At 37.0% G+C, this 13,682-nt stretch overlaps 1 protein-coding gene across 5 annotated transcripts in view; it reads left to right on the forward strand.

Moving 5' to 3' along the window:
• The window catches only part of THEMIS (thymocyte selection associated), a 201,090-nt gene that overhangs the window by 39,118 nt on the left and 148,290 nt on the right, over nucleotides 1–13,682 (forward strand). For all 5 annotated transcript variants that reach the window (XM_070461729.1, XM_070461726.1, XM_020889992.2 and 2 more), the window contains exon 2: nucleotides 5,501–5,659. In XM_070461729.1, the coding sequence (XP_070317830.1) occupies nucleotides 5,501–5,659 (159 nt within the window). The remainder of the gene's footprint in view (nucleotides 1–5,500; nucleotides 5,660–13,682) is intronic.

Genomic DNA, 13,682 nt, shown 5'->3' on the forward strand with positions numbered 1-13,682 from the left:
TCTTTATTTGCAAACTACATTCATATATCATGTTCATCTATTTTTAGATATATTCTTCATGTCGTGGGTGAGAATGACTTTGTCCATGCCATACGGGGGATGGAGACAGTCTGTTTATGGAAGACTGGCTATGTAAGAATAATAACAAAGAATAATCACAACTGTCTATAAGTAGCAATGATAAATCTCTACTGGCAAGCCCAATCTGTAGATAGTGTCATACAATATCAGTCTGACTTTACAGAGTAAATTAAATCAAACTTAGACCATTTTATGAACCTCATCCTCAAGTCCAGCAATATAAAAATGATAAACATAATGGAAAAATAGAAAATTTAGCCCCAGAGATTCATATTGTAGAATTACTTGCCCTTAATGTTCGTTGTCCAGGGAATTCACAAGGTGACCAGCTAATCTCACATATGCTTGTACATTTGTTATTAGAGATATAACCCATGCCAAAGCCTTGGGTTAACTATGTTTTAAACTGTTGATGGAGAAAGACTTCTACTCTATTCCCAGTAATTTGTTGTCATTTTACAGTATAGCTAAGTTATAATTTAACATTCACTAAGGATCTAAATACTAGTCAACAAAAAAGGTGCAATTATCTGTCATGTGAGGAGGGGTATAAATATAGTTAAGATGATATCTTTTCTCTAGGAAGTCATAGCAAATTCTAATGTATATATATATATAATATCAATGGTCAGAAAATAATACCACAATCGCAGGCTGTGATAATGATCACATGCAAAGTACTATTAGAGACAGAGAAAAGAATTAATTCTTACTTAGATGGGAATAAAGGAAGGCTTTGAAGAAGACAGTGAACATGAGCTAAATTTTTAGGATTGGTTGAACTTCAGCAGACTGATGATGGAATGAGTGGTTGGCATGGCAGGGCTGAGAAGTGATGGCAGGGGAATGGAGTGAATGAGTACATGCTGAGTAAAGGGGAAAAAGGCCTGTAACAAGCTTCCTCTTGCCTGACTGCCACACATTTTCAACTTTGTAAAAGAAAAGGAAGAAAATCTTTGGAACCATTTTTTTTTTTTTTTCTGTGTGATCCCAGCATTGCTTATGTGGATTGTCAAATAAGGGACGGACTCATAAAAGGATATTAATGTGTCATTTTTATTGAGCAAAGTAGCATTACAGAACAGGTGATTTCAAAGGCACATGACTCTCTCATTACAGCCGTCAGGGGCAATGTTTGATCACTGAAAACAGGCTGCTTTGTTCAGCTTTCTCTGATGTTTGGCATTATCCTGAATACATATGCTCTGACTTGGAAAGAATCAGTCTGTAAAGATTTAATAGATTTGAGATTTGCATATTGAAAATGCATGTCTTGTGGTTAAAAATGAAATGAAAACTATTTTTATATCTATATACACACACTATTCAGACACACATCTCAGCAATTTTTTGAAGGCAATTAGGCATATTATAATGTGCTTGTTCTGAGATTATGAATGTTGGCTGTTTTTTAAATTAACCATTTTATATTTTCACTGAGGAAAAATGTATTTTAAGAGACATAATAATGATAACAATGTGCAAGAACTCTTCAAGTTTCAGGAGTTTGTGATTTGCTGTATTTCCTGCCACCTACCATGGACATAACTTTCTAGAGTTGGGTATCACTGACTTCTCCCTTAATTAAAAATGAGTTCATAGCTTTCTTACTTACAGAATATCACAAGTCACAAAGAATTAAAGGCAAATATTAAAGATTAACATTCTCATGAGGTTCTTTTCCTTGTATGACTGAAAAAAAAGGGAGAGGGGGATTTTCTTTTTTCAAAAGAAGAGGGATGATTAGAAAGAGACCTAAAGTGGCAAAAGGTTTTTGTATGGTGACAAAAACTCACAATTTTCTCCTAGATTTTGACTTCTGTCCCCTGTGAGTTGATATGTAATCTCATATAAACTCATCTTTTAATTCTGAATTCCAGTGGAACCTTTGAAAAAGAGCTAGCATTCCAAGTGAGTCAGTCTGCTGTACATTACATCTGCAATTAGACATTCATTGCACTGAAATTAAGCCAAACAGACTTCTGCTGAAATGGGAAAGATCAAATTAATTCTATTTCATGTGACAGAAAACTCACCGTGTCACTCTGCTCTTTTAAATCCTTCCCTTTCCTTATTCCCACTGACACAGCCTCAGTGACGCTGAACCCTTTCTCTACCTGACGTCCTTCTCTCTGCTGAGTTTTGCTACAACCTCAGAACAGAGACTATTTCAGTTATACATTTGTTGCCTAGACTAGTGCTTTCCAGACCTTAATGTACTTATGACTCATCTGGGGATCTTGTTAAAAATGCAGGTTCTGATTCAGCAGGTCTGGGGTCTGGCTAAGATCCTAACGAGCTCCCAGGTGATGCAGCAGTCCACACTTTGGATAGCAAGTGCCTAGATATCTATGACCTCTCATTAACTTGGTATTAGTTCCTGAACCCTGATAACTGAAAATGCAAATTCTCTGACTCTGAGGTTGCTTCAGACTAATTGTTTTGTTGTTGTTGTTTACTGGTAATTTTATAAACACACTGCATGATCTGGATTCCCTCTAATTCTCCTGTCTCCTTTCTTACCAGTTCCCACTTCTTACTTATATTTGAGACATAAAATATTATGTGAAGTTTCCAGAATGTATCAGACTCTTTCACACTTCACTGCCTTTTCAAATACTATATCCTCTCCTGCCTTAACATCTTGTGAGGTTTCCTTTAAAACTCAGCTAGGCTGTTGTCTCCTCCATAATTCTTTCTCTAATCTCTCTACCATGTAATTGCTTAGTTAAATGTTGCCAATTTACTCCCACAATGCCCTATATTTTCTGTATTATAGCAATCTCATAATCTGCTTCAATTGTTTGCTTCCTTGTCTCTTCTCTTCAAAACAGTGCTTCTATGGGGAAAACATATGCATGGGACCTCTAATGCATGCATGTGTTCTCAGGTGCTTCAGCCATGTTTGACTCTTTGTGACCCTGTGGACTGTAAGTCACCGTCTCCTCTGTCCATGGCATTATCCCAGCAAGAATACTGGAGTGGATTGCCATTTCTTCCTCCAGGGGATCTTTCTGACTCAGAGATCAAACCCACGTCTCCTGCAGCTCCTGCATTGACAAAGGAACTCTTTACCACTGAGCCACCTGGGAAGCCTCTATATCTCTAATTACAATGTCAATTAGATTACTGCCAATTAAATGCCAAATGAAATTACTGCCAATTACAATGTCTGACACATAGTAAGTGTTCATTAAAGATTGCTCAATCAGTGAGGAAGGGCAGTTGATGTGTTGGTAGATACACAGTAATATAATGCAGTATTTTTTTCATGAAGCTTAAAATTAAATTGGGAGTAATAGAAACTAAAGTCATAAAAAGTTAAGTACAGGATGAGATAATACTGTAAAAGTAAAATGCTACTGTGAGATTAATTGCCAAATGAGAATCAGAAAATAACTGTTCTGAGCTCACTGGAAGAAAATGTCACTGTGGATTTATTGTTATTTAATATCCCAGTGTGTTCCATGAGGGATTTGAGACGGCCAACAACACAACGTATTGAAGTTAATGAAAAGTAATGAACATATGTGTATGTATTAAGGGAATAGTGTGAGAAAAGAAGTGAGGTTTAGAAGTATACGAGGAGCGCATACACTGGCTTGCCTGCAAAAGTGACCCTCATTTTTGGACCATAAGATTGGTGTGCTAGATTTCATTTCCACTCTGCCTGGAAGGCTGACTCCTATGGAGTCAGCAGCTCACTGTCCTCTAGCTTCTGGCTGAACTGGGGTGCACTGGCTTAAGATCCAATGGAGAAAGAGTGGGATCAGGACATTTATGTTCTTGTATTTCCTAGAACTGACTGTGCCTGTGTGTAAATCGCCGCTTTGTTAAAGCCTCCTTCTTCTTATTCAGTCGCCCAGTTGTGTCTGACTCTTTGCCACCCCGTGGACACAGCACACCAGGCCTCTCCATCCCTCACCATCTCCCGAAGTTTGCCCAAGTTCATGTCCATTGCAACAGTGTCCATTGCCCAAGTTCATGTCTATTGCATCCATTGCACACATCAGTCATGCTGTGTAAGGCCACCCAAGACGGACAGGGTCATAGTAGAGAGTTCCGACAAAACATGAACCACTGGAGGAGGGAATGGCAGACCACCCCGGAATACTTGCTGTGAGAACCTCAAGAGTTGTATAAAACCTCCTTAAATCATTCTGATTTGCATATGCCCCCTGCTCCCTGTTGAGACTGATACAATCACAGAACTGTTTAAAGCTAGATTAAATGCCACTTTCTTCTGCAGAGGATCTTCCTGATCCAGGGATTGAACCTGGGTCTCCTGCATTGCAGGCAAATTCTTTACAGTTTGAGCTACAGGGTAGACCTAGATTAAATGCTGGGCTTAATAGCTTTCATGATAACCATTAATGCTATAAAAATGTTTTAGATACCTGCTATATCTGTGAGGAGGGGCCTCAGCAGAGAAAAATTCAGAAAACCAACCAACTAACCTAAAATTGTATGCTCTTATTGTTCATATTTTAGTGTGGTAAAGAGGGTTTAAATCATATTGGAGGTAAGAAAATTGATATATTTAAAAATCCCACAGTTCTGCAATGTTTGTTTATATCAACCTCTAGTTTCCTGTTTTATTGTCAAGTGACAGTATCACAGAGATGTAGTTTGGGGGTTGTTTCCTTTTTATTGAGGGTAGGTTATCCAGAACTTTTGCTTCTCCTGTTTCCTGTTGCTCGTCTTTTAGTTATTTCACTGTTCAGTGTTTTTCTATCAGGAGATATAAAAGAAAAATTAAAGAGATGAGAAATTCAGCTTTCACGTCTATGGTAAACTGTTTCTTAGGAAGGAGACTGAAATCCTGAACTAAAATGAAGCTTTTCAGTTTCTCTGGACTGGTCTGCCCCCTGTTGCTATCAGATACTGAGAATTGTTTCCAGCTTGTCAAAAACAAGAGAAAAAGTGGGCAAAATGTTATTTTCATGATGATGAAAAGAACTAGGTATTTTAAATAGTTGCAATGCCCTTAACATGAAGCCCAGGTATACAAATCCTCTGTCTTTGGAGGTTAGATGGTATTACAACCTTGTTTGCAGTATTAACTTAGATCATTATTGACTCATGTGGGTTTCACTCTGTGACCTAGCAAAAAAAGATCATAAATTCCAGCAGTGGAAGACATGGCTGAGCTTGACCTTGGAAAGATGAGCTAAAGGTACCGAAGAAACCATAAATTCAATTTACAATAATAGCAAAAATAAGATTGCTTACACTTTGCCCTGTGGATGAAGTGAAAAATCTAATATTTTTCCTAGTACATGCTGTACATTTTGCCAAGCTTGATTAAATTCCTGTTTAGCAGATGTCTAAGAAGAACTGAATAAAAATGCTTCATATGAGACTTTTGATTCCTACTTTGGTCTTCATTATTGAATTCTCTTTTTCTTCTTCTTTTCAGGCTCTATTTATGAAATGTTCGGAGATGAATGCTGTTTGTCAACAGGGGAAGTGATTAAAATTACTGACCTCAAAATTAAGAAAATCATGGCTGAAATTTGTGAGCAGGTTGAAGGTTGTGTGTCTCCAAAATCATTTGAACTGCCTATGAATTTTCCAGGTACATAATTTTGCAACAATTTCTCATTTGTAAAACTGTATTGTTAAATGCTATATAATTTCTATACTGAAAACAATGAAAAAATGGTATTTTTTGTTTTATTCTAGGGTAGTGGGTGAAAAACTCGAGTCTTAAAGTTCAGTGATTTTTAAGGACTAATAGAAGGCAAATATTCTCACCTTTTCAGTAAATATATTTTATTTAGGAATTAATATTTTATGCTATGAGATATTTGTGAGTTCAACTATATGCACCATTAGCTGTGCTAGGTAGTAGGAATGAAGAAATTAAACATGTATTTTCATAATTTATGTAGAACTAATTAATCTTTCTTAACCATATTTGCACTCCTTAATCCTAACTCCCTGGATTACTGCTAGCCTTCATTTGCTGGCCTCACTGACAAAGCTTGGCTGCTCTTCTTTGTCTAGTTAACGCTATCTTCAAAAATTATCTCAGATATTATGTCTCCTAGGAAACTTTTGCTGACTTTAAAATTCAATCTAGATATCACTCTTTTATGTTACCATAGTATCTTGGGCACCATACTATACACCTTATTGGATAGTAATTAGTGATTTCTTTATTTGTCTTATTCTTTAGAACAGAGTTGGCAGGTTTTTTTTTATAAAGGACCAGGAGGTAAATATTTAAGACTTCACTTGCCAAATGGTCTTCATAACAACTACTCCACTCTGATGTTGTTACATGAAAGTCGCTATAGACACTACTTGAACCAGTGAACGTGGTTGTGGTTCCATAGAAATTTATTTCAAAATCAGGGGGTTGGCAGATTTTGACCTGTGAACTATAGTTTGGTGAACTCTGCCTGAGAAAAAAAAACCCATACAGGAGACATCAGAGACATAGGTTTGATCCCTGGGTTGGGAAGACCCCTGGAGGAGGTCATGGCAACCCACTCCAGTATTCTTGCCCGGAGAACCCCATGGACAGTGAAGTCTGGTGGACTACCATCCATAGGGTCTCAGAGTTGGACACAACCGAAAAGACTTGGCATGCACGCATGCAATATGGCAGTGAGATGTGGCGGGGTGGAAACGTTCACTAGTCCTGTGATTATGTTATAGTATTTTTGTGAACTTGTGCCTCTGAATTGTGAACTTCACGAGTGCTTCTTGGTCCTGTTCCCTGCATCCTTAGTTGGGACAGTATGGCTAGAGTGGGTTGGAGTTGGGTATTTCCCTTCTCTGTCGTGGAGGACCAGTGCAGGCCAAAGCTGGGTATTTCCCTTTCCCCAAGTGGAAAGGTGAGAATGGGCTTTGTTGTATGTTTTCCCGAAGTGGAAGGCTAGAGTGGGTGTTAGCTGTGTATTTTCATCCCTCCGAGTCAATGAGTCTTGATAAAGCACTGATTAAGAACAGAATGCTCTGGCCTGTTTCAAAATGGGTTTTTCTACCTTCGCTCTTTGAGAAGCATTAGGGGATTTTTCTTTGATAAACACTGTGAGAGCTAGGTTGAGTTTTTGGTGGTAGAACTTAAAAAACTGTGGTCCCTCCCTATGACTAGATCTCCCTTGAGGTTTTTTTACTCTCACACTTGTCCACGTTAAGCCTCCAGCAATTTGTTGATTGCAGTTCAGATTTGTCTAGGCTGGTACTGGTTTTTGCAGCAGTTTCTTCTCCAGTAAATTGTGATTCTCGGTACCTCCCTGTCTGTCTCTCCAGTTTTGGAGGCAGTAGTTTGTCCTCTGATCTCACTTCTCTGATGTACCTAAGAATGGTCATTGATTTTTTCAGTTTGTTCATATTTCACTTTTCTTTAGGACAGAGGGATATCTTCCAAATTCCTTGTATGTCAGACTAGAAACAAGAAGTCTGGTGCTTTTTAAAAAAATATCTAAATATATGTGGGTATATTTAGTGATTTTTTTCAGTAATAGTCTGGGGATTACAATTGTCTTAATTTTTAGCAATCTAGTTTGGATTAGCCAATCTAATTTCAATGGTATAAAAAATTTGGCTCCCATATAGATCTGTTTCTTACTCCATGGTTCAGTTCAGTTCAGTTCAGTCACTCAGTCATGTCCGACTCTTTGTGACCCGTGAACCGCAGCACGCCAGGCCTCCCTGTCCATCACCAATTCCCGGAGTTTACTCAAACTCATGTCCATTGAGTCGGTGATGTCATCCAGCTATCTCATCCTCTGTTGTCCCCTTCTCCTTCCACCTTCAATGTTTCCCAGCATCAGGGTCTTTTCCAATGAGTCACCTCTTTGCATCAGGTGGCCAAAGTATTGGAGTTTCAGCTTCAACATCAGTCCTTCCAATGAACACCCAGGACTGATCTCCTTTAGGATGGACTGGTTGGATCTCCTTGCAGTCCAAGGGACTCTCAAGAGTCTTCTCCAACACCGCAGTTCAAAAGCATCAGTTCTTCAGTGCTCAGCTTTCTTCACAGTCCAACTCTCACATCCATACATGACCACTGGAAAAACCATAGCCTTGACTAGATGGGCCTTTGTGGACAAAGTAATGTCTCTGCTTTTTAATATGCTGTCTAGGTTGGTCATAACTTTCCTTCCAAGGAGCAAGAGTCTTTTAATTTCATGGCTGCAATCACCATCTGTGGTGATTTTGGAGCCCCCCCAAAATAAAGTCAACCACTGTTTCCCCATCTATTTGCTGTTTAGTGATGGGTCCAGATGCCATGATCTTATTTTTCTGAATGTTGAGCTTTAAGCCAACTTTTTTGCTCTCCTCTTTCACTTTCATCAAGAGGTTCTTTAGTTCTTCTTCACTTTCTGCTATAAGGATGGTGTCATCTGTGTATCTGAGGTTATTGATATTTCTCCTGGCAATCTTGATTCCAGCTTGTGCTTCTTCCAGCCCAGAGTTTCTCATGATGTACTCTGCATATTGGGTTTTTATTATTATAAAAATCACATCTTTATATATTGTGTGCCCATCAGCACAGATTTGTAACTTTTTTATGCAGCTTTTTAAAAAAAAAATAAGCTAGGAGAAAAATGAAAGCAAAGCATACGTTTAAATGTCTTTTACTTTCGCAGTTACCTTTATTGATAACTCTATTTTGTCACATACAATAGAGTCACTGATTTGTATCCTCTCATGTTAGCCTAAAGGACCCTCTTGAGTGTTTTCTTGTTTGGAAGGTTTGGTAGTGATGAATTTTCTCAATGTTTGTTTATCTGGAAATGTCTTAATAGTTTCTTTATTTTTACAGGATTTTTTTTTTTCTGGACAGAGAATTTTTGGTTGATAGCCCTTTTCTTTTAGCACTTTAAGTATGTCATCCCAGTGACTTCTGTCCTCCATGGTTTCTAGCAGAAATTAGCTTTTAATCTTATGAGATACCCTTGTACATGATGAATCTTTTCTTCCGCCCCTCCACTCCCACCCCCCCCTCCCGCAAATTCTCTATTGTTTTTACTTTTCAACTGTTTACTTATGAAGTATCTAGCCATGGATCTCTGAGTTTATTCTGCCTGGAGTATGTTGAGCTTCTTAAGTGTGTAGATTACTGTTTTCCATCAAATTTTGGAAGTTTTTGCCATTATTTCCTCAAATATTATTTCTGCACTTTCTTCTCTTTCTTCTGAGGTATTCATTCTTCACATATTGATACGCTTGATTGTGTCTCACAGGTCTTTGAAGCTCTGTTTGTTTTCTTCATACTTTTTGTTTCTTAGAATGGATAACCTACCTACTTTCAAATTTGACTTATATTCTCTATTTGCTAAGACTTGATTTCATACTTCCTTTTCATCCTATAGACACAGTTTCTTTTGGTTCTTTGAATATATTTACCATAGCTGTTTGAATTCTTTCTCGAGGAAGTATAGTGTCTAGGCTTCCTCAGAAACAGTTTCTGTTGATTGAATTTTTTCCCCTTGCTTATGAGCCAGACACTTGTTCTTTTGCCTGTCTTGCAATTTAATGTCTAATATTGCATATTTTCAACAATATAATGTATCAACTCTAGAAGTTGGATTCTCTTCCCTCCTCAGGGCTTCTTATTGCTGATTATTTAGTGATTCTTCTGATAGATTCTTAATTTCTGGTTGATAATTCAAAAGTTTTGATGAAGATGACCATAACTTTGACAATGGTATGCATGGTACCCTTTATTTGCAAATAAAGATGCTCTACTGAAGAAGGATATATAGCTTTTAACCAGTAAATATAGCTGTATAGATGCAACTCCAGCAAATGAAAGCTCAAGCAACAATTAAGAAAGAAAAACTCTGTAGTGAGTTGGCAAGGACTCTTTAAGGGAATGAACTGGAAGCTGAATTTTTGCTAAACGGGAGTGGGAAATTAAGCTTGCAATATACATAGCTGATTGCATCATATATTTTAATATTATGTTTCTAGATATATTATGTTACCTAAAAGGTCTTTAATATAGTGAAAGAAATAAAAAGCAATCACTTCAATTGTTTATGGAAATAAACATATTGTATTAGAAGCATAATTTGTTATTTTAGAAGACAGCCCACTTGGTTAAGTCGTTTTATGAGCTAGAAAACATGTCACTCTTGCCAAATACAACAAAAATATATTCTGATATTTGGTAGTTGATTGCATTCTCCACATAGATCAGTAAATCATGTAATGTTTGGGTTATAGTAAAGTTCCATATTTCTGGATTACTTCTTGGAAATATTTGTTTCTCCTTCATAGTGTTATTAAGCATGTATAATAAATGCTTTCTCTTTAGACATAAGAAATATCCTAAGTTTCAGTATATGTTTTTTTTTTAATCAGATGGACAAAGTTTATTTCCAAGCAGCAAACTTACATAATATCTCTAAACCATATGTTCAAGAAGGGCTGTGGTTGAATCTGTAAAATCACCATAAAATTACATGGTTAGATTGAAGACATTTTTCTGTTTGAATTTTTAGATCATATTTTACGAATTTTATAATTGTGGAGGAATACTGTTGTGTAGGTGTGTGGGAAGTGTGGTAGTAGAACTTAGATATGGAACATTCCCTACTACCCTACAGTCTATCCTGCCCACATCACAGTCTCAGAGAATCCTAATGATGTGTCAGACACTGTTCTAAATTCTTATACATGTAAAACTCTTCTAAACACTTTTATGTATATATGGATTACTAATTGAATTCACATTTTACATATGAGAAAGCAGAGTTACAGAAAGGCCAAGTAACTTGCTCACGATCACATAGTTAAGTGAGTGGTTATGTTAAATCTACCTTGGTGGTGGTGGTTTATTGCTAGGTCATAACTGACTCTTGTGACCCCATGGATGGAAGCCCCCCAGGCTCCTCTGATTTCCCAGGCAAGAACACTGGAGTGGGTTGCCTTTTCCTTCTCCAGGGGATCATCCTGACCCAGGAATTGAACCTGTGTCTTCTGCATTGTAGGGGGGTCTCCTTCACGGCAGGCGGATTATTTATCGCTGACCCACTAGGGAAGCCCCTAAATCTACACTAGCGCTGTCCAATAGACATTTAATATGCTTATTCTTGTTTATTCATCAAACATTTATGTGGCTATCCCAGAAAGCTTCATTTCTTCTACTCGTGGGTTTCTCTTGAGTAAGTGATCTAAGCAAGCCCAAGATGGAAATCATAGTCTTCTATAACCTAATCTCCGAAGTGACGCACCATCACTTCTGCTATATTTTTTGATCACACAGGCGAATGATGGTGATCTGGGAGTGACAACCAGGATGTAGGGCAGGAATCACTGAGACCTATCTTGGAGGTTACCAAACACAGATACTTTTAAAAGTTAAAAAAAAAGTGAATTAATTTTACAAATATATTTTATTTAAAACTATGTGTCTAAAATATTGAGGCATCCCTGGTGGCTCAGATGGTAAAGAATCTGCCTGCAATGCAGGAGTCTTGGGTTCAATCCCTGGGTCAGGAAGATCCCCCAGAGAAGGGAATGGCTTTCCACTCCAGTATTCTTGCCTCAAGAATTCCATGGACAGAAGAGCCTGGCAGGCTTCAGTCTGTGGGGTCACAAAGAGTTGGACATGGCTGAGCAACTAATACACTTTCACTTTCATCTAAAATAATATTCTTTTAATATCTAATCAGTATAAAGTTATTGAGGTATTTCATATTACTTTCATGTTAAGCATGTATTTTTAATATATTATAACCCAGCATGTATTTTCCACTTATAGCACATATCAAGTCTGGCCATACAAATTTCAAGTGGCCATATTTCAAATGCTCAATGCAGTGCTCCAGCTGTGGTATTGGAGAGCTGCAGTATAGATTCAAACCATTCCAGAGTCTGTGCTCTGGGGAACTTCTTTCTTAATCATAGAAAAGGGTAAGGTGGTCTTTTTGTCAGCCAGCATCAGTGTTATAATGAGGATCCACAAACAAAATAAAAAATTAAGAAAACACAAAAAAGAACAAAAATTAAACAAAAAATTATGAGGATTGACAAATCCCCCAGATAATGTGGCATTCTTTCTAACTTTTCTGTTATATGCAGTAAGCTTTGTGATGTTAAATCTCAATTAATGCTACTCCTAAATAACATAAAATAGGAATTTTTAAATGAATGTTAAAAAATTTATTAACTATAAAATTTCTTTCATATGTTTAATGGACTTGAGTCATGCTTTAAATACAAACTTTAGACAGTGCTTCCTATATAAATTAATTGCTACCAGATAGGTGGATAAATGGATTTCATTTGTCAAGAGGTCAAGCCATCTTTACGTAGCCTTGTAGCTGCCAAGCTGACTTGCTACACTTCATAAATTAGATCAGTCATGAAACAATAAGCCCATATGAATGCAGCAGTTAATTTCTCATGGCACAACTGACAGCTTGAGCATCATGCGTTAGTGGTTCCCCTTGAGTCCCATCTCCCACAGGGAAGATGGGACTGAGCCAGGCAGATGTCTAATGCACAGTGGAGGAAGAGTGAGTTCAGGGAATCTCCAAAGTGTAATGGGTGCTTACCAACCTGCCATTCTTTGCCCTTGAAGAAAACATTGCCTTTATTATCTGGAATGTAAGAAAATCTCTTGGGAAAGAGGAGGGAGACTTTACGATTCTAGAATGTCTCTCAGGAGGGAGATACTCTCTACTATTTCCATACTGGTCAGGAAACGAATCTTTTACCTCCAGTTTTAAGACATGTGAAATGCTATGGAGAATTATCTTTCAACATATCTATATCACTTAACAGTAAAACTCTTTCCAAAATCATTTTAATTATAAATGTGAAAAGTGTAGGAAAGTAGTAATAATCAGTGACAAAATTGGATGAATAATAAAAGTATTTCTTCAAGAAACTGATTAAGGTTAAATGATTAAAATTTATGAAACTTGCTCCTTTATGCATGGATGCTAAAACGCCTAATACACGAACATTTTTCAAAATGAATTTCTCATTGTTTATTTGGGAAAATATATACTTAATTGATAGAAAATGTAACATTACATTCAGTGGAGATTTATTATGTTTCATGTACCATTAGAATGATTAAATCTTTTATGTTTAGCCATTTTAAGATTGTAGCTATAATTTTTTACTATAATATCAGTTTATAAAGGGACCTGATAGGAAAATTGTGTGAAAATATTTAAAATATATTTAATAGCTTTATAATACATGAATAACATTTTGTCTTCATTTTTAAAATGAGTTACATTAAAAGAAGCAATCTATAGAGCAGAATTGGCTGTTATTTTTATATCTGGATGTTATGATGACACATGATTCAGAAAAGCCCTAAGTAGGGCTCCCCGATTTCTGGACTATTTTCTATTCCAGGAATCATGGGCCATTCTTCCAGGTTTTCTGGGTCAACTTCTCTTAAGGCATTTCTTCCCCTCTGTGCTCACTTAAGCAAAAGAGGTTCATCTCTGTCTCTCATACAAAATATTTTCCTAGACTGGTCAAGAAAGGGGTATTCTTCTTATAGCACACAAGAAAATGTGAAGTCGTCTAAATGCACAAAAATTCAGAATTTTACAATAATTTTTAGCCCCATTTTTTTTTTTTGCCTGTGTTTTCTATTCTGTAGTGCATGA

The sequence above is a fragment of the Odocoileus virginianus genome, chromosome 34 (genome assembly GCF_023699985.2).
Source record: "Odocoileus virginianus isolate 20LAN1187 ecotype Illinois chromosome 34, Ovbor_1.2, whole genome shotgun sequence".
Classification (NCBI taxonomy): Eukaryota; Metazoa; Chordata; class Mammalia; order Artiodactyla; family Cervidae; genus Odocoileus; species Odocoileus virginianus.